This window comes from Pseudonaja textilis, chromosome 8 (assembly GCF_049901715.1).
Source record: "Pseudonaja textilis isolate UNSWEBS1 chromosome 8, rPseTex1.2, whole genome shotgun sequence".
NCBI lineage: Eukaryota > Metazoa > Chordata > Lepidosauria > Squamata > Elapidae > Pseudonaja > Pseudonaja textilis.
This window is the reverse complement of record NC_141997.1, coordinates 49,968-72,324: the sequence shown is the minus strand read 5'-3', so window position 1 is coordinate 72,324 and position 22,357 is coordinate 49,968. Positions and strand designations below refer to the sequence as shown.

At 40.3% G+C, this 22,357-nt stretch overlaps 1 protein-coding gene across 1 annotated transcript in view; it reads right to left on the bottom strand.

The window, feature by feature from the left end:
• TMEM47 (transmembrane protein 47) overlaps window positions 1–15,517 on the bottom strand; it is a 107,772-nt gene extending 92,255 nt beyond the window's left edge. Inside the window, exon 1 of the mRNA XM_026716062.2 lies at window positions 14,988–15,517. Coding sequence (XP_026571847.1) covers window positions 14,988–15,213 — 226 coding nt within the window. The 5' untranslated portion in view covers window positions 15,214–15,517. The remainder of the gene's footprint in view (window positions 1–14,987) is intronic.
• Window positions 15,518–22,357: the final 6,840 nt, after the last annotated feature.

Below are 22,357 nucleotides of genomic sequence, written 5' to 3'. Positions count from 1 at the left end.
ATAAAGACAAATATGAAAATTCAGCCTCCATTGTTGACAAACTTAGATGTTTCTGTCTAATAGGCCTCCATCCAATCAATGCTTTTCCCAATAATACTACAGTACCCGATGTAGATTTTCGTGTATTTATGCCTGTAACAAAACTTACATCAGCATATGCAGTTAAATTCAGTTCATCTTTAGGCTCCAAATACAATGCATAATGCATTGTTTGTTTTAGATATCTTAACACACGCTTAGCAGCTTGCCAGGGCCTTTCAGTTACCTCAGCATTAAACCTTGCTAATTGGTTAACACAGTATGTTATATCTGGCCTTGACCAATTACTGAGATAAGATAAACTACCAATCAAAGACTGATAAATGTTCTTATCAAAAATAGGACTTTGAATATCACTATGGCTAAACTCCTGGGTCATTGGTATTTTAGCCGGCTTACAAAGATCCATTTTAAAACTTTTTAGTAATTGGTAAATTCTATCTGCTTGTGAGCTTTTGTATCCTCCCCTAGTTCTATCTATCTTTAAACCAAGATATTGTTTGTTTTCTCCTGTTTTATCTTAAATTTATTTTCTAACAGTGACATTATTTCAGTAGCTTCTTGTTCAGTTTTGGTGATTAATGCTATGTCATCAGTAAACAATAGCAACAATGAAATTACACCATCACTTTCTTTTTTAAACAAACATGCATCAGCCATGCCAGCTACAAAACCCACCTTTATTAATTCCTTAATTATACACTGGTTCCACTCATATCCTGATTGCTTCAAGCCATAAAGACTTTGTTTCAATCTCCAGCAATCAGTTGTATTATCATTTTTGATACGTAAAGGTTTCTTTAAATATATAATGTGTTGCAACGGTGCATGCAGATATGCCATCTCTACATCTAAATGATATATGATGTATTTCTCTTTAGCTGCCCACACTAATGCTGCTCATAATGTAGTAGCCTTCAGACTAGGTACAAACACCTCATCGTAGTCATTTGCTGTCTGATTGAACCCTTGTGATACTAAGCTGGGTTTATGGGTAACAGTCCCATCCACACCTATCTTCAGTTTATAAATCCATTTACACCCTATGGCATGTTTACCTGGTGGTAACTTGACATTTTCATGTACGTCCAACCTTTGTAAGGATTTCAGTTCCTTTTCCATTGCTTCCTGCTAAGCAGCCTGATCCTTAGCAGGATATAGTTTCAGTTCATTATAATTACCAGGAACTGTATTCACTTGGCATACAACACTAGCCTGATATCTATCAGGTGGTCGTGTAATTCGGGTTGAACATCTAGGTTATACAGGGCTAACTGGTGGACTTTCCTGTGCCACCTGCTCCTGTTCTCCTACCTCCTCCTGTGCCTGTTCTCCTACTTCCTCCTGTTCCTGTTCTTCCTCTTTAATGGCTATTCATGGTTTACTTATTTCATCTTTAGGGACTACTTTGGTGTCAATAATAAAATCATTGCTGGATACCCGTTCCAGTTAATCCCACCCAACGTGCTCAAGAAATTTTGCACTAGTGCTACAGTAGCTGTGCCTGGACCCCAAAATCTAAACGATCTATGGTTGGCTTTGTAACCTACGAAAAATAACTTCCTAGCTCTATGTTGCCCTTTCAGTCTTACTTGTGAGGGTATATGCACCCATGCTGGAGCTCCAAATGTGTGTACATAACTTAAATTTGGTTTTCTGCAATGCCAATGAGTGAATGGCAATTCACCAGTTGTTGTATTCACCACATCGTTTAATACATGGTTGCTACACATTATGGCCTCACCCCAGAGAGTTTCAGGCAAACCTGAATCAGATAACATAGTGAGAGCCATGGCGTGTAACGTTTGCCCTTTTCATTCTACAAACGAGTTATGTTGTGGCCTGTAAGGTGCAGAACGTTTATGCTCAACACCAGCCAATTTCAGCATTGTTTGGAATCTCTTGTTAATAAACTCAGTCCCGTTATCAGTAACTAAAGTAATTACTTTACTCCTCATTTTTCTCTCAGCAAATCTTAGCCAGTTAAACAAATGTTAGAATGTTTCTTTTTTGTTTTTCATGAGATAGCAAAAACCGTACCGTAAGTAATGGTCCATTATACTCAAAACATAGCAGGCACCTCCCAAACTAGGTTTCTTAGGACCAATTATGTCAGCAAACACAACCTCTAAAGGTTCTTTAGTCTTAAACCCATTCAGTCTGTTTGCTGGAGTAACTTTGCTTTTCTCCTGGCTACAGGCATTACAGTTTAAATACTTCTACAGGGTTTTAATTTTACTCCCTCTGACAATTCAACAATTTGTTTGAGCATTTTGAAATTAATGTGGCCCAGACGTCTATGTAGTAAATTCATCATGTGGCTTAACATTGTTATAAACTGAGTTCATCATCTGCAACTGGTCTTCATGAATCACATATAAATCATTCTTCAAATTAGCAGTAACACTTTTACTCTCTTTACTATACAGTTATCTCCCCTAAAGGTTACTACATAACCAAGATTAACTAAAGCCCTCACTGATAACAAATTAAATTTCAGTTTAGGTATATATAACATAGATAAATGCTCATTTATACATGAACAATATGCAGTACGTTCACCAGATGCTTTCATCTTCCATCCATTTGCCAATGATACATGTTGCTTACTCATGGACATCGTTACAAACCTTTCTCTATGTTTAGTAATGCACTGCGATGCTTCAATATCAACAACCCACAAATCATGGTTTACAGTTGAATTGCTAGACATAGCCAAACTAACATTCTTCTTAGCCTTCTGGTGATTACCAGTATTCTGTTATTTTGCCTTCTTACAGAACCTAGCTATATGTTCCCTAGCCCCACAAGAAAAACATTTCTTAACAGTATAGGCAGTTGAAGACAAATCCTCTTCTTGTGGTTGTTTCTTTCTCAGTTGGTCCCTATCCAGCTGTCTTTTTGCCTCTTCTGGTTATGTCAGTCAATGTCAGTTTATCTCTGGTCAGGACTTCCAGTGAAGATACATAATCATCATAACTCTCGTCCAATGAGGAAAGAATGATGTAAACTTGATGCAGCTCTGAAAGTATCAGTTCCTTTTCATGTAGCTCTTAAAAAGTTCTTTTCATGAAATTCCAATGAGCTAACATATCTCCACCTTTCAGAAGACATGCTCTAAACAGTTTATGTGTAAGATGTATGTGTGTACCTACACTGTCACAAACATAAACCCTCTTCAAATTCTCCCAACACCTAGCAGCAGACTCTTCTCCACGAATATGGACTAGCTGCTGGTCACTCAGTGTTAGTCCAATTATACAAAGAGTTTGTTCATTGTTTCATTTAAAGTCAGCTAACTTCTTGGCATCATCCTCATCATCTGGATCCCAAGCATCTATATCCAGTGGATCTTGAACTACAATCCATAATCCTTCTCTATGCCGAAGTAGACTGCACTTCATAGATCAGGAAACATAGTTTGTTCCATCCAACTGGGTTATCAGTGATAGACTTGTTGACGGGTCTTGGGCCATTTTTACCAGGACAGTAACCCACAATTAAACCGTAAACAGCTGTCTGTATATGATACTGTGTATTCACACTAACTCTCAGTTATCTGAGCCTGGTATGACCTGGGCCCATAACCAGTGTTGAGGTAATTCCCCGTTAGGAGAATGAGCGCACACAGGGAGACGTAGTGAGAGTGGTGATGAATAACACACAACCAGCACACAGATACACTGAATAGTAAAATGTAGGTTTTTTCTTCCAATAAACATTTAAGCAAAGTCCAACAAACAGTCCAAGTCATTCACGGTTAAAGCAGTCAGTTTTCAGTCCAGGGATAATCCAAATAACAAAGTCCAGTATCAAAAACAGTTCAGTAAAAGACTCATATCAAATACAAGAATAATGATGATCAGCAACAGTCAATAGGGAAATGCAGGAACCGCAATACCCTCAGCAACAGCAGAACAGAACAACCCAGGTTTCTGGCTCCATCTTATGGCCATTTGAGGAACCACACCCAATTACAATTTTAGCATTCCCTTAAAGAGACAGTATTAAAATGTCTATCCTGGTTTATATATTTTCCAATCCAACTGTTAGGTGACTTACATTCCTAACATTCTCCCCTTTGGGTAGGACAATATATACAACCTTACATTCTAAGTCCATAATCCTAACAGCAAGTCTTATACTGACCTCTGCCAGCTCCTTTAAAACTCTGGGATGTAATCCATCCGGCCCGCGTGATTTGTGTTCATCAAGATCAGACAGATGTTCTTTTTCTGTTTTTTTTTTTTGCTTATTTTAACTTTTATTTCTGGTCTGTCTTTTACAGTTATGTTTTTGGTGGTTTGAGCTATAGTTTCTTTTTGCATGAAGACCGATGCAAAGAATGAGAAGCAGTTCTGCTTTCTCTCTGTTGCCTGTTGCTTCCTTGCCATCTTCTCTCTTTAATGGACCGACTGTTTCCTTGATTTTTTTCTTGCTATTTATATGTTGGAAGAAACTTTTTTTCATTACCTTTGACTTTTGTTGCAAGTCTTTGTTCATTCTGAACCTTTGCTTTCTTGACTTTGTCTTTGCAGATTCTGGCTTGATATTCTGCAATTGAAATGAGGATGGTGGGAAGAGATGGAAAAATTCTGGCACAATATTATTTTTAACTGAATTGGTCTTTAACTTTATCTGAAACCTTAATCAGTAAATCTGAACAGACTAAATTACTGTTATAAAGCAAGGCAGGTGAATTTAGTTTTGAAGTTTCTTTTTGTGTGTCTTTTTAAAGTTCTGTTTGCCACACATAACTAAAGTTTCTTAATCTTTATTACTTGTATCTACATCCTTCTTTGTTTAACATTAACAGAATGTAGATTTAGAGTGCCTACAGATTTCTACTTGACATATTGAGGCTGTTTACTACATCCCAAGTCTTTGATCAAATGAGTTATGAAATAGGAGATCCACAAAAGGATATCGTTTGTTTCTGTAAGTTAGAAAAAAACTATAGCCAAGTTGGCAAAGTTCTCAACTTACAACCATTCATTTAATGACCATTCAAAGTTACAATAGTACTAAAAATAGTGAGTTATGACTGTTGTAGCAACTCCTGGTCATATGATCAAAATTCAGACATTTGGCATGCATTTATGACAGTTGCAATGTCCCAGGTCATGTGATCATCTTTTGTGACCTTCTGACAAGCAAAATCAATGGGGAAGGCAGATTCATTTGACAATTGTTTGCTAACTTAACTACAGCGATTCATTTGACAACTGTGGTGAGAAAGATTCTAGAATGGGACAAAACTAACATAACAACTATCTTTTTGGTATTGGAAATTTTGGATTCATTGTAAGTGGAGGACTACTGTGCAGGTAAAACATAAAATATGTAGGAACTGCTTTTAGTTTGTTTAAAAAGTACACAAAAAGTTGTGGTTATGAAACATCTGAATAAAGTCCATTTCACTCTCACCTACCAGATTTCTGTTTCCCAAACCTTCTGTTGTCATATATGAATAACTAACCTAACTTTGAATTCTGAAGGACCAATTTAGAGTATATTCAAGATTTTGGTTCTCAAGTCCCTTTATCTGTTACCTCCCCTGTCCTTGACTCAGAAAAAACAGTTGCAACCAGCCCACCTTCTACTGTGGATCTGTACACTTCATGAAGCCAAAAGAGGCTGAGAGAATATTTCGATGTCTCACATCCTGGACATAAACGGTTTCAATGTCTCCCCTCAGAACACTGCTATAGGGCATTATATGCAGAGATGGGATTCAAATTTTGTAACCACCAGTTCTGTGGGTGTGGTTTAGTTGGTGGGTGTGGCGTGGTGGTCATGTGATTGGGTGGGCATGGCCCACTTGACATCACTCACATCAAGAGGTACTTCTCCTCGCCTGCCCTCTCATGACAGTGGGTTGCCATGGTCGTAAGTGTGAAAAGCTGTCATAAGTCACTTTTTTCAGTGCCATTGTAACTTTGAACGGTCACTAAATGAACTGTTGTAAGTCAAGGGTTACCTGTACAAAAATACAAAAAGTTTCTTTGCTTGCAAAAAGCTGCCCTAAATACCAATCATTAGATTAAAAATACCTGCAAGCTGGAGTTACAAATTAGGGAGGATTCCAGAGCACCTTGAGGAATTAAAATAGTTAAAATGCAATGATAACTATCAGCAGCCAACTCTTGCTCATAAAGTGAAACCCTTTAGCAGAGAGGTCATTTAATCTCTCCAGAAAGAGCACACCCAGGAAAAGCAATCCTTAGATCTATTTGCACCGCTTAAAGACACCAGCTGGTCGGACTCATCTCACAAGATATCCTAAGGAAATCATCCAGATTTAAGGAAAAGTCACATGCCACCCAGAAAGGCAGTAAAAAAAATAAGTGCCAAGCTTGCATCCTGCCTCTTGGAAGTACATCCCAAAAGGACAGTGCCAGATACCACTAAAGCAATGAAGGAAAAACCCCTCCCCAGATAGAAAAAGAAACCATGAGGCAGGAAAAAATTCAAACACAATACAAATACTTAAATCACAACAGTAGCTGTTGCTTGTTAACAACAAGAAGAACAAATGGACACAGGAACTAACAGATTTCTCAACCCAGTTTCTTTTCAGGAACAGAGATTAATCTTTTTCCTTCCGAACAAAGCTGAGTATGGAAAATTATTCTATCAATAAACACAGGATTGAACATCACCAAGCACTGAATTAAACTTCACCAAAAACCAGTTTTAGACCAAAACTCAGAAAGAGTATGTAAACTCATGTTTTAATGTCAATCTTTCTAGCTAGCCAAAGAAGAAGTATTTCCAGGGGAGTATTTTCTCCCAACAGCCGTGTAAAAAGCTTAAAACAACCCTTCCCCTTTTATGTAAAAAAAACCCCTACTTTGGAGACAGTAAGACAAGTCTGCCAAGAAAATAATAAGGGTGGAAAAAAACAAAAGGAGATTTCTTCTAACTACCAGTTCTCCAAACTGCTTAGCTCTCCAAAGTTAACAAAGGATTCTATAGAACCAGTCAGAAGCGGTAGAATCCCACCCAATTATATGCCAAAACAACTAGACAAAAAAAGTTTTCTCCCTTGCCATCACTCTGCTGAACACCTAATTCCCACAACACTGTCTTAGGCCTAAAGATATTTATCCATGTAGTAGGCTCTATTGCCATTATTCTTCTCACCTTCTCATTTCTTATTTTTTCTCATCCTCTCATCTTTCCTACAACCTTTTCCTACTGGTATGATTATGATTAATTATTATAACTATGCTTTATGATCTAGGAGCTATCACTTTTGTTGTTTTTATGTACACTGACTGAGAGCTTGATATCGGAGACAAATTCCTTGTGTGTCCGATCTCACTTGGCCAATTAAAAATTCTATTCTATTCTGTTCTCTTTTTTTGCAATACGTTTTTTATTTTTCATTTCTACAAACACATCATTGTGTGAACAGTTTTCTTATCTAATTTGATATTAATGCATATTATCCATTTTTAACATTCAATATTCCCATATGTTATTTTATATCAATCTTTATATTCTTAACATCATTTCTTTTATTGTAAACATGTTCACAGTCATATTTGCAGTGTTTAACAATTTATAATATAATTCAACTAATCATTCATAGGTTCACATTGGTTTATATTATCCATTATTTATCCCCTTTTTTAGTTTTTATTTGTGCCACCTTCATGGTTTTAAAACGAAGTGCCATTCTAATCTCATTATACTACACACATCATAATTTCCATCCTATTTTCATTTAAAAAATTGTATAATTCTAATAATAATATAATTACTTTTATCTGCTACCATTTCCTATGTTATTTTTCTATCAGATTCCACATCATTTCTTTCCCTACAATATTGACTTTATGCATATTACAATTAGTAATCATATAACTTACATAATAATCCTATAATAAAGTCTTAATTTCATCATTTCTTACAATGTTGAATCTTATGTTTGTTACAATTAGCAATTTGTATATCTTTGATAGTAATTCTATAATAAAACATGAATTTCATGTTTATTAGTGTTAATGCTTATATATCTTGAATTAGAGCACACCTATTCATGTGGAATCCTTATTTTTCCTCTCTTTAGCCATTGTCTCTTATTCTCATTAAAGCATTAATTAATCTCTTCCTAGCTTGTCTTCCATTTTCTATCATTTTTTGACCGTTCCTCGGTCATTCCCCCTTTCTCTATTGTATTCAACTGTCCCTTTTTCCAGTTATCTAATTCTACCCTTATCCTCTCAAATTGTTCTCTCTGAAATTCCCTTCCCTGTTGCTTTTCCCTAGGAATTCTCCCCTTGGTTTGTTACACCAATCATAAACATTTTAGGTTTTATTTCCTTTTTATCCTTTCATTTTGTTTGTTGTTCCTTCTGTTCCATTTTGCTAGTTTCTCTTCTAGTTAACTCCTCCTCCTTCTGTGTCTCTTGCTTTCCTTCTGTACTTTGCATCTCCATTTCCAGCTTTTCTACCATGCTTTGCATTTTATTCAAAATGTCCTCAAATCTTCTGCTCATCATGTCTATTGTGGCCAGTAGTTTCAGTACTGCTTTTCTGTATAATTTGCTCATCTTTATTTTTGTTTATTCTATATCTTATATCCAATTGTCCAATTATCCCAGTTTTTTTAAAAACCAGCTTTACTTTTCAAAGTAAATCCAATATTCAAAAGTCTTTATGTCCCAAGTTGTAGTCCATTTGATTCTTTTGATTCTTTTCAATAGTCTTAAGGGGGCATGTTCATACATTCTTCCACCGATTTAAGTTTAATGTTTAATTTTTCTTTTACCAATACAATTCCTTTAATTCTTTCTTTCAATTCCTCTTTAATTAGGTCTTTCAGTTTAGTTAGGTCATTTCAAAACTTTAGGGATCTGCAGGATTTTTTTAACAGCAGGTGGCGCTCTTTAAATCAGTTTCCACTTTCCACTCTCCTGCTTTAGCCTTTCAAGAAGTTTTCTGATATTTCCAAAAGTTAATCATATATTCTTTTTTTATCAATCGATTACAGCATTTTAAATAATGCCTATCCCTCGCTAATTCCTGTACAACCACCAACTCCAATTTTCAAATATTCTTTTTAAAAGTTCTCTTTATTTTATTTTCCTCCTGTCTTTGGGGGTTTTTCTTAAAGGTTGAATTCTTTGAATTCTACACATTCTTCTCCCATATTGGATTGCTGCCATTTCCCAAAAGTCCTTGTGAATTCTCTTTCCTGATATTTTTATCGGGGTTACATCTAATGATTCAAAAGTATTCTCATGCAGTTTGCACACCATTCGCTGTCTCTTCACTCCTGCACAGTCTCAGGTTTTCAGAATGTCATGACAGCCATTTTGGTTGCCACTAACAGCTTGTCTTTGGATGAGAGGGCTTTCCGTGTCAGGGAGGAGAGATGCAGCTCTCCTCTATCTGCCAGACAGTCCCCCTTTCTTCACCATCCCTCCAAGTTGGCTCTGGCCCAAATTGGGGCCTTCCAATGAGTTGAGCTTGGAACAAAGCTCACGGACCTTGCTCTGACAGTGATGGAAGTCCATCCAGAAGTCTGTTGTTTTGTGTTCTATCCTATTTTTAACCCTTGTCCACATATTGAACATGGATATCTAACCAATGTGAGTCCACTTCCTCAAATAACCAATACAGCAAAAGATTAATCTATTGTTTCCAGTGAAATATAATTCTACCATATCATAATCAATACAATTCAATACAATCAATACAATTCAAAAATGTTCATTAGACTGGCTTGAATCCGTATTATATGTATTGATTGGATATTAGATTCATTTATGAAAAGTTGTTAGGATTACTGCCTAATGTCACTTGTTATGATCCAATAATCTCCTTTCCTTACATTACTGAAGAAAGCAATGTTATATAAAATAATATAATGCTGCAAATCTCTTAATATGAATAGAAATCCTATTATATCATTTTGTTTGAAAAAGATAAACACAATGCAAGACAAGGCTGCTATCTACTTGGTTCTAAATATAAACCTCATAAAATATTTAGTCTTATATTATCACTAGCAGTAAAAGCATCTTTTAAACTTTGGAAGTCCAATTAAAAAATATTTAAAGGTATAGGAGGCATTAAAATTTAATTGCTACACAGCAGCAGTTCCAACAAAATAAATTATTATGCTTTCAAATGGTTTAATTATTTCTGAATCAAAAACAGTCCAAACATGAACAATCCAGGAAGATGTACAACATATGCAAGAGGTATGTATTCTGAAACAATTAAAGAAGAGTAGCTGCTAATTAGGAAAGAGTAAAGGGTATTAAAACAGTAAGAAATGAATAAAAGAAAATAAAGCAAATTGAGTCAAAGAAAAAATTATCAAGACAATCATGCTGTAGTGGTATTTTGATATATTTACCACATTGCCATCCAAAAGGAAGAAGTTCATCTCTTCATCCAGTCTATCATGACTATACATCAGAAGCCTAATTGTTGTGGCTCCGGGCTTGGATTCAGCTCCTGTGACTGATATGAGTTCAAGCGAAGAGGTCATGGCAGAAAAATATGAGCTGGCCTGGCTTAGTGATTGGACTGATAACCAGGATGAGGAGATGGACGTGACAAAGGACGACAGACCTGATGTATTAGAATTGTCAGGACCTTTGACCTCCTCTGGTTCCTTATTTGATCAACAGCCAGGAATGGCTGACAGGGAAGTTTTGAGAGAGTCTTCTAGTGGAGATGAGAACTTGGAAAATTTGTGGTTAAATGTAAGGAACAGAAGACGGTTGAGAAGGCAAAATCAGCTGGAGCGAATGAGGAGAGCAAGTCAGTAAATTAGCACATTGCCTCAATGAGTATAAAAGGACACAGCTGGGCTGATACATTTTGCCAGGAACAAAATGACTATTTGAGTGAGGACGTTACAGCAAGAAGCTCTGAGACTGGAGATTTATTGCCAGGACTGGTTTGCCGGACAGAGTAAAGATTTATGCTGTGGTTTCTGCCAGCCGTTATCTTGTAAGACTTCTTTCCGTTTGATTTAATTGTGAAACGGCTGCTTTCTGTTTTGTTCGTTTGAATTTTGAAGGGGAGTCATAACACCTAATTATTAAGTCAGTATGATAGTCATTCATAGGTTCTTATTGCCTTTGACAATAGTAGTATTGCTGCATCTCAATGATAGCTCCACCCTCCATGTTCATCATTATGCCTTATTCTGTTACTGCAATAGGGGACACAATACAACAAGGCATTGCCCAAGACCTGTTGCATAGAAAACTGTTTCTATTGTGTCTAAGAAGTTTGGCCAAGGTCATATTTGGACTAGAGTCATTGGAAATCTTGCTTCTGAAACTGAGAAATGCAAAACATTAAATCAAGCAAGGATGAAGATTCACTAATGGAATTGGCAAAGTATATTTCCTAAGTATTCTCATGAAGAATTAGCTCACAAACAGACCCATAGTATACCACAAAATGGTTTTGGGTGAGTCCTGCTGAATATATGAATCAGGAACATATTGTTTTAAATCTAACCAATCTCTTTCTTAACTAAGCAAGATTTGACAATGAGATCAAACATCACAATATTTTATATCTGTGAAGATCTCTTTATTCTAAAAGAACATGCAGTTGTGTGTAAGATGAGATAATCTGCTATCAGAATATTATTAGATAACTATAACTGGATATATCATTTTACCTGCACATACTGTATCCCAGGAAAATTAATGAAGATTCCATTCTATTGTATGATTGGAGGCACATTGGAATACTTGAAGAAAGGGCATTAAAATGTAATCTGAACTGTTTCAAAGATTTGTGTAACCAAACTTTTCATAATAAAATATCAATAACCATGGTTGTGCATTTTCTTCAGAATACTGCGTGAGAGCAAAATTCTTCATAATGGGAAAATGAAGAATAGCTTTGAACCCTGAGGGACTGTGATAGTCCTATGCTGTTCATTCTAAGGGACTGAAACTATAAAAATAACTACTTAATTTTAAGAAGATACTATTGTTGCTATTGGTTATTCAGTGCAAAAAAAACTCAGGGAAATATATCAAGTTGCTGCATCTCTTACTCCTATGTTTATATACTACATTTATTCATTGGATCAAGAAATACAGCTTTATCACTTTTCAGAAGTCTGCAACTAATTAGTGATTTTTGTTTACAGTTATACTTCACAGGTATCAAAGGGGTGTTCTGAATTAAAAGATACATGATTTTCATCAAAACCTTATGATATATTTTTGTTTTAAATGGTATATTGAAATGGGATTGTATTTTTTAATAATCTATCAAATATTCCTACTCACCAGTGCCAGCTATAGGTCATTCTTACTCTCAGCAAAAAAAAACTATAATTGAGCTTTTCCTAAATCATCTAAACTTCTAAAGCATATACACAACCACCTTTTTCTTCCTCTGTATTAATAGAAATATGTTCAGTCTGCATTAAAAAAAATTTAAGATCAGAGTTTATTACTTAGGGAACTGGAAACCTGGAGAAAGACAATTTCTGATTCAAAACAATGGATTTGCCCTTTCTGTGAGCAATCAGGGCTTCAAGTTTAATTGAGAGGATTAAAGCTTTAATATGCTTTAGCAGGCTCTAGTGTATTCCTACACTTGATAAGGTCCCTTGTGCTGCTGTTTTTCAAGAGAAAACAAAGCAAATATTTTGAGACAGTGCCCTGTGCTTGTGGTTGGTTCCTTCTATTTCTCTACTCGCAATATTGTTTGCTCTGGTGCTTTAGTTAAAAACCATTTTCACAGAAAACCTCTGTTCCTTTCCAGCATATCCAATTGTTATACAACTTATAATGTCTTCCTGGAAACAGGTTGATGTGCAAAATAGGTTTTGCAGGAAGGGGAATGAGAAAATAGAAAATGTTAACAACGAAGAATAAGCATCAATGTAAACTAACCTAATGAAACATAATGGACTTGATCCATTACTCACTAAGCACAATAAGAATCTTTACCAGTACATAGACAGGATTTACTGTTGCTGAAGAGTGAGCATATGTGTATATGCATGCAGATGTATCAACTGAGCAGATTCAGATTCCAGAGAGCAATCAAAACCTGACTTTCAGCCAAAATACAATACACATTTTTGTTCAAAGCTTCAACATTCATTCCTAATAACTTGTAAATCCTAGGATATAGTAAAAACAAAACAAAAATAAGTAAACTCGTTCAACAATATATCTTAAGAGAATTTCAGAGTCTGGAAAATTTTTGAAGCAAGGCATTCAGAATGACAGAGCAACAAACTCATTTTCTTCAACGATCAAACCTTTTGAAAATGCAGAAATGAGCCCATAATTGTATCTACCACCCATAGCAATCACCTTCAGTTCCTCAGCTAAAAAGGTGGATGATTATCAGAAACAGTTAGGAAATGTTTAACACTATGTTAATCACTATTTAGCTTTTACTAATTTATTTAAAGGTAAGGAAAGAATGTGGGAGATGGAAAAGGAATGCTAGATTTGAAACTGAGTCATCCATCCCCCCACATTTGCAATAGTTTTGAAAGATTTTGTGCAATCAAGGGGATATTATTTAGAAGAGAAAGAAATGGGGCAAAGAAACCCTGTTGCTAAGGTGATGTCTGGGCTAACATTCCTACATAAATTTCAGTGTTGGGGTAGGTTGGGCAAGAGAGGGAGGGGGAGAGAGAGAGAAGAAAGAAAAATAAAGTCTCATACAAAGTTGGCTCCCCAATAACTGTACAAGGTAATACCTCTTTCAAATATATGTATATTTTTAAGGACCCAGTAGAAAGACACTTCAGGCCAAATGTTTCAGGTAGTAGTGACAGGTATAAACAAGAAAAAATGACTTCCAATATAGCTTCCAAGCAAAGTTATTTAGAATAATGCAAGAAATTTCCATATGTGCCAGAACAAAATATAAGATACACATTTTACACTGGAACAAGTCACCCACCTCTCCCCCCATCCATGGATACCCTGGAGTAAATACTGTAGGAGAAATACCAATCAGCCAAGAGGGAGGGAGGGAGGGAGAGAGAGATCTGAGGAATGAGGCACAGAAGATGTCATACATGGACAGAAAAAAAAACATGAAATGTGACTTTATGTTGGCTACATAAGGAAGCTGAATGCCAAAACGTTTCCATCAGTTGGTTTAGGAATTGTTAAACAGGTGCTAGGTATAAATACTGACCTGAATTGAAACAGCCAGGTTGAACCACCTGCACACTTGATCAGACAGGATTCAAATTCATTCCATAATTAAATATACAAATGAAGTATCTCAAGTGATCACCTGATATAAAGGATTTGCAAACTTTATTCTTTTCCTGCAAATCTCTCCAACATTTTTATTTCTGAGACAGAGTGTATGCTATATTATTAGATTTTATGGTATATTAAATATATTAAAGCAGATGTTTTCCGAAGGCATCATTTTAAAAAATGTGTTTTTTTAAAGTGGCTATCCAATGTAGAAGGTCTTGCCAGACAAGCGATGCTGCGCCGGTAATTTGCAAGGCTGGCAACCGAGCGCTGGATCCGAATGGCAGGGCAAAAGGAAGCTTGCAGAAGGGCACAACAGCCAGCGGAGCTATGGAAAGCCCATCCGAGCAGCGGAAAGCTTGGGCGTGCGCTAAAAGATGGGAGGAACAGCTCCTTGGGAAGAAAAGGATTTCGAGAAGAGCGCGTGGCGGCGTAGTGGGGAATAATTCCTGGGGGAAGACAAGCGCAGAGGTAAGGATTAGAGGCAAAAGCGATGAAGGGAAGGGAAGAAGAAAACGAAGGTGCCAGTGTGGGGCGACGTGGCTAAGAACAGCGGCAACAGGAAAGGTGACCGTGGCCAGGAATCGGAGGGGGAGTGCTGCTGCATTGGGTGGGGTCCGAAAGAAGGCTAGGGCTTGGGGCTCTGGGCTCGGCGGGAGGGGAAGAAAGGGCAGCCACCTAAAGCAGTCTGGATTTAGCGGGGCCTCTCACCGCTGTTCAAGGTAGTTTTGCAGCGCCAGGTCTCCAGGTTACCGAGTTTGTTGCAGGACTCCCAGAGGGACAGATAAGACTGGTGATCGGCCGTCACCCAGGCCGGGCTCAGTACGGCTCCCAGATCCAGACACAATGCCAGGAAAATGCAGACCAGCCCTACGAGCTTGAGCGGGGTCAACACCGAGACGCGCACCTCCTCCACGCCACTGGCGGTTGAAGCCATGGCCAAGCGATTCGGGGAGCCGGGCGCCCTACTGGAGGCAGAGGAAAGGAGGCGGCTTCGGCTCCAACAGCCCCAGCCGATCAGGTGCGGCGACTGTGGCGGCAGAAAAGGAGGCAGCCGCGCGCTCTACTCACCACTTCGCGGATCGCGCCGCCTGGCTCGACCCACCACACTCCTCCCATCTTTCCTCCCCATCTAGGGAAGGGGCGGGACGAGTGGCACGAGGGCGGCCTCGAGCGGTGAATGTCGTTTTCTGTTTCTTCCAGAGGGAAAAAGGTGGGAAGCTTCTAGCCCTCCTGAGCAGGATCTCCTTTGCTGATATTTTGCTTGTGTGGAATCCGAAATTGACATATGTGTAGCCATTTCACTTGGAAACCTGACAGTTTGACTTTCTTAAAGGGGAAGGGTTGCTTTTTACACTGCTGTTAGGAGGAAATGCTCCCCTGTCGGAGTTAGCACTTTGAAGAAATAATTGAATAAGAAGCAGAGCTGCCAGAAAGAAGCTTTTAATGACAAGGAACCAAGATGAGTGACATTCAGCAAGGCTTCTTGGCTAGCTAGAAAGATTGAGTCTATGTACTCTGAGTTTTCGTCTAAAACTAGTTTTTGGTGAAGTTTAAATTCTGTGCTTGGTGACGTTTAACCCTGTGTTTATTAAATTTTCCTTATTCAGCTTTGTTTGGAAGGGAAAAGGTTAATCTCTGTTCCTGAAAAGAAACTGGGTTCAGAAATCTGTCTAGTTCTTGTGTCTATTTGTTCTGGTAATTGGTTTAACAAGCAACAGCTACTGTTGTGATTTAATTATTTGTATTGTGTTTGAATTTTTTCCTGCCTCATGGTTTCTTTTTCTATCTGGGGAGGGGGTTTTCCTTCATTGCTTTAGTGGTATCTGGCACTGTCCTTTTGGGGTGTACTTCCAAGAGGCAGGATGCAAGCTTGGCACTTATTTTTTTACTGCCTTTCTGGGGGGCATGTGATCTTTCCTTATATCTGGATGATTTCCTTAGGAATTATTTTAATTCCTCAAGGTGCTCTGGCACCCTGCCTGATTTGTAACTCTGGCTCTCAGGTATTTTAATCTAATGCTTGGTATTTAGGGCAGCTTTTTGCAAGCAAAGAAGCTTTTTGTATTTTTGTACAGGTAACCCTTGACTTACAACAGTTCATTTAGTGACCCTTCAAAGTTACAATGGCACTGAAAAAGTGACTTATGACATTTTTCACACTTACAACCATGGCAGCATCCCCACTGTCATGAGAGGCCAGGCGAGGAGAAGCACCCCTTCATGTGAGTGATGTCGAGTTGGTCATGCCCAGCCAGTCACATGACCACCAAGCCATGTCCACCCAGTCACATGACCACCAAACCACATCCACCAACTAAGCCACACCCACAGAACCAGTTGTTAAAAAATTTGAATGCCACCCCTGGGATAAACAGAATATAAATAAAACCACCATTATATTACAGAGTTTAGCTGGCTGTGTGTAATAAGCCACAACCACAATCCTTACAATTTTGTGCGAAAGTATGAGTCAAAAACAGGAATTTTAGACCAAGGTCCTCATGGATCTGCACAATCACAGATTAAATCTATTTGCATCAAGAAATCATTGTTACCTGGATTCATTTTTTTATTTTTATTTTTACTTTTGCATGGTGCAGAAGTCTCTGCAGTCTGTACAGATGACATTTGTGACTAAGATGATACAGTTAAGATAATAGATGCGATACGGGATGGAGCTATCAAGACTGGAATAATTGGAGCAATTCTACATTTGTACTGAAGGCCCCCAATTGGATACCCATTGTTCATCTTATATATACATGTTGTGACTGGAAGGATTGACCCTGCTGGGAGTTTTGACTCTGATGCCTCTGAAGATGGAAGGTTTGAGCCTGCTGTGAATGTGGAGTCTGAATTATCAGAGGACACAGATGTGAGCCAGGAGGGTGAGAGATTGTCGGAGAGACAATCCACTCCAGAACCTTCGACTTCGTACATGACAGCAGCTGATCCACAAAATGAGCCAGAGGTTTCTAGTGAGAAGGAAGCTGACAGATGTTGGCTTGATGCTAGAACTAGAAGAAGATTGAAACATCAATCACAATCTGAAGGGAGGCGTCAAGCCAGACATTGATTAGAGAGACTGACACGCCAATACTGGTGATTTAAGGAGGTGTGCTGACTCTCAATCTTTGCTTGGAGCAAAGTGAAATGTGAGTAGTGCTTTGTGGATTCGAAAGGATACGTTTGAAGCGGCCGTTGTGATTTATAAGCAATTCTGAGTTGCCAGACAGATTCCGGGAAGACTGCCAAGGACTGAAAACAGTACTGTTAACTCTTTAAAGTCTGGTTTTGTTCTTGTTTGAATATTTTGAACTCTGGAACTTTGTATGCTCACCTGTGGATACAGGTAAGACATAACATTTTTGCTCCAAGCCAAAACTCCATCTTATAACCAAGATGGACCCAACACAACTAAAGCAACTGGCAGAGCAGCAGCAACAACAAATAGATCAACTTTTGCAGCTTAACCAGGTTTTACAACAACAGGTAACTCAATTGGTTAATCATGTAACACAATTACAGGCTCCAGTTGCTCCCCCAGCTCCTCCTCTGAGGAAAAGCCCGGTATCTGTGCCGAATAAATTCTCAGGACAGACAGATATGTTCCTGGCGTTTATGGGACAATGCCAATTATTCATGTCATTATGGCCTGAAGATTTTCCTAATGACCAGGCTAGGGTAGGGTTTATTATTAGCCTCTTATCTGGGCAGGCTGCCAAATGAGCTACTCCTTTACTGACTCAAGATGGCCTTTTGTTGAATGATTTGCAGGGTCTCCAGCAGCAATTGCATGTCATGTTTGAAAACCCTATTAAGACTCAAACCGTGGCTAGATGTTTGTGGGACATTTGTCAGAATATATTGCAGAGTTTCGTCTGCTCTGCATGGACTCTACTTGGAATGAGTCAGCCCACATGGATGCTTTTCAGGAGGGCTTGGCAGATAACATCAAAGACGAGTTAGTGCATGCGGAGCGGGCTTTAACCTTGGATGCACTAGTGGTACAGTGCTTGCGTATTGAAGCCCGTTTACAACAGCGTAGGAGCAGATGGCCAGTTGTGGAACCATCTTCTCATTCACGTTCGCAAGCCGCGCCATTGGAAGTTTATAAAACTACGACCAGGACCGAGGAGCCCTTGGTTGACGGCACAAGAACGCTTGCGAAGGTTCCAGGAAGGCTTGTGCCTTTATTGTGGGGGACCGGGACATTTTGCCAATTCTTGTAAAAAGAGGGGAACACGAAGACCAGTGCCAGAATCTACTCCTAGCCCGTCGGGGAAATGGGGTAGGCCCGACCTCGAGGAAACCCGAGGTCAGGCATGTATCACACCACCACCCCAAGTTGCTGAGGTGAACTCTGGCCCTCCTTTTCTTACAGTCCCAGAAGGAGGGGATTCCAGCGGTGGCGTTGGTAGATTCAGGGGCTACTACTAGTTTTATGGACCAGGCTTTTGCAACACACTTTGAGGTCCCATTGGTTGCTGTGGATCCACCCATCAAGGTGGAAACCATGGATGGGCGTGAGCTTCGGTCTGGGCCCATTCGTTTCGCCACCCAGCCATTGCGTATGGTTATAGGGGATCACGAGGAAGTGATAAGTTTCTATATCACTTCGGACCTCCATCTCCCTTTGGTTCTCGGTGTATCCTGGTAACGATTGCACGATCCTTTGGTGGCTTGGGCACAGAATGCCATTTCCTTCCCAAGTCTCCAGTGCGTGGATCATCTGAGACATATCTGCACTGGCCAGGACATCGCCGCTCCTGCTGTTTCCATACCTCCGGAGCTATCGGACTTCTCTGACGTTTTCAGTGAGAAGGAGGTGGATCAGTTACCACCGCATCAAGCCTATGACTGTCCTGTGGACCTTCTACCTGATGCCCCACTGCCCAAGGGTCGTCTATATTCCATGTCTGAGCCCGAATTGGCTGCTCTTTGGGATTTTCTGGATAAGAACTTGGCCCGGGGATTTATCAGACCATTGTCGTCTCCTCTTTCAGCTCCCATCCTTTTTGTGAAAAAGAAGACGGGGGAGTTATGTTTGTGCTGTGACTACTGCCGGTTGAACGCCATCATGGTGAGAAATAGTTATCCCTTGCCGCTCATTCCGGAGTTGATGGAGCTGTTACGGGAGGCCACTATTTTCACCAAGCTCGATCTTCGAGAGGCCTACAACCTGGTGTGGATGCACAAAGGGGACGAGTGGAAGGTGGCGTTTGGCACCCGATATGGACATTTTGAATACACTGTAATGCCGTTTGGGTTGACCAACACCCCCGCGGTTTTCCAGCATTTAATGAATGACATTTTATGGGACATGCTTGATCAGTTCGTGGTGGTGCACCTGGGTGACATTTTGATCTACACTCGGTCCAGAGATAGCCACCTTCGTCAAGTCCATCAGGTATTACAACATCTTCGGGAGCATAAACTCTATGTGAAACTGGAAAAATGCCTCTTTTTCCAGACTTCCATAGAGTTCTTGGGGCATATCATCTCTCCCGAGGGCATTGCCATGGACCTGAGGAAAGTAGAGGCCTTGTATAGTTGGGAACCCCCTCATCGAGTAAAGGACGTGCAACGTCTCCTGGGGTTCGCTAATTACTACAGGACTTTGCCAAACTGACGGATCCCATCACTCAGCTCCTTCGCAAGAAGGTCCCGTTCCAGTGGGGGCCCCCATAGCAACAGGCTTTTGAGGCTCTAAAGAAAGCCTTCATTGCTGAACCAATATTGAGGCATCCTGATCCGAATCATCCATTTGTGGTCAAGACAACGTAGCTATTGGGGTGGTGTTGTTACAAGCCTCAATGGATGGTGCACCTCTTTTCCCATGCGAATATTATTCCAGGAAGCTCACAACTTCTGAGCGCAATTATACCATTTGGGAGAAGGAGTTGCTGGCCATCAAGGCTGCGTTTGAGACCTGGCGACATCATCTGGAAGGGGCTCGGCATAAGGTGGAGGTTCGGACGGATCACCGTAACCTAGAACATTTGTCCACTGCCAAGAAGTTGAACCAACGACAGATCCGGTGGTCATTGTTCTTCGCTAGGTTCAACTTTTCAGTCACATACATTCCCAGTGGACAAAATCAGAGAGCGGATGCCCTGTCTTGTAAACCCGAGTACATTAGTCCTGAGGACCCTCTTCCTCCACATACGGTGCTACCACCGGAATCTTTGGCCATTATTCAGGATCCGGTGGATTTGAGGGCTCGAGTAAGAGAGGCGCAGAGATTGGATGCTTGGTCACAGAAAAGAATGGGGGAAATTGGACCTGACTCCCCATGGACTCTGGAGGAGGGCTTGCTATGACATCAGGGACTATTGTACATACCCACCAGGACGCTTAGAGCCCTCATCATGACTCAATGTCATGACAACCCAGCTGCTGGCCATTTTGGCTTCTTTAAAACTCTTCACTTGGTCACATGGACTTTTTGGTGGCCTCGAGTCCGACATGATGTTTTTTCCTACGTTGCTTCTTGTATTCCATGTCGACAAGCGAAAGCAGCACCAGGTGCACCTCCTGGACTCCTTCAACCACTGCTGACTCCGGGCAGACCATGGGGGGCCATCTCCATGGACTTTTTAACACACTTGCCCTCCTCGTCGCATTATACGACGGTAATCATGGTGGTCGATATGCTTACCAGATGGCCCATTTTATCCCTTGTCGGAAACTACCGTCAGCCCGCACTACTGCCCAGTTATTTCTACAGCATGTCTTCCATTTACATGGACTGCCGGACAGAGTGGTTTCAGATCGCGGTGTCCAGTTTACTTCTCAGTTCTGGAAAAGTTTAATGACTGCATTACGGGTGCAGGTGTGTTTGGCGTCGGCGCACCATCCAGAGACTGATGGCAGGACTGAGGAAGTTATTGGCATCCTCATTCAATATCTGAGATGTTTCATCAACCATCAACAGAATGATTGGGTGAACTACCTCCCTTAGGCAGAGTTTGCCTTTAATAATTCTCAGCACACATCTACTCAAGTAACGCCGTTTTATGCAAATGTGGGCTTCCATCCACGATTCTTCCTGTTATCAATCGTGGATTCCCCGGTCCCAGAAATGCAAGAATTTCTCGTGGAATTGCAGTCGGTTCACTGTTTAGTGGCACAACAATTGGAACGGGCTAAGGTGGACTACAAAAGGTTCGCAGATCATTCACGTCAGGCGACTCCTCCGCTGGCTGTGGGTGACAAGGTGTGGTTGTCCACAAAGCGTCTTCGGGTTGATTGTCCGATTAAGAAGTTGGACCACCCCTTCATCGGTCCATTCCCTATCGAGGCGGTCATCAATCCCATTGCATATCAACTCACCCTGCCACGCTCCATGCGCATTCATCATGTCTTCCATCATTCCCTCCTGGTTCCTGACTTCCCATCGTGTACTCTTCATGCTCCCACTGGTGTGGTTTCTCCATCAATACCCAGCAATGAGGCTGATGCTGATGACACGGTGGTCAGCATTAGTGATTCTCGCTGGCTAAAGGGACGCTTTCAGTACCTTGTCGGGAGGATAGCAGATGGCTCGGAGATTTTTTCGTGGATGGATGCTTCCACAGTTCACGCCCCAGACCTTATCCGGAGGTTCCATGAATGCTTCCCCTCGAAACTGCATCTGGCTCGTCAGACTCAGGGGAAGGGCCCTGCAGTGAGGGATAGTGTTGTGACTCCGAGACTTGAACCTGGTCAGTCAGCAGATGTGAGCTCGAGTGATGAAGAAGATCTGGCATTGAGATTCGAGCCTGCATTATTAAGTGACTTAGAGGGGAGTCAGGAAGAGGGGGAGGAGTTGGTTCTGAGAGATGAGCCTGCTTTACTGGAGGTTTCAGAGTCCTCTCCCTCCCCTGAATCTCCCTCCCTGATTACACCTCTGCTGTTAACAGACAATCAGGAGAACGTGCCAGAGGTTTCAAGCGATGACGACACTGACAGATGTACGGATGCTAGGACTAGAAGATTGAAACTTCAATCACAATTTGAAAAGAAGCATCAAGCCAGTGATTAATTAGTAAGACTGACACGCCCCCTCAGGGGATATAAGGAAGCGTACTAGCTCG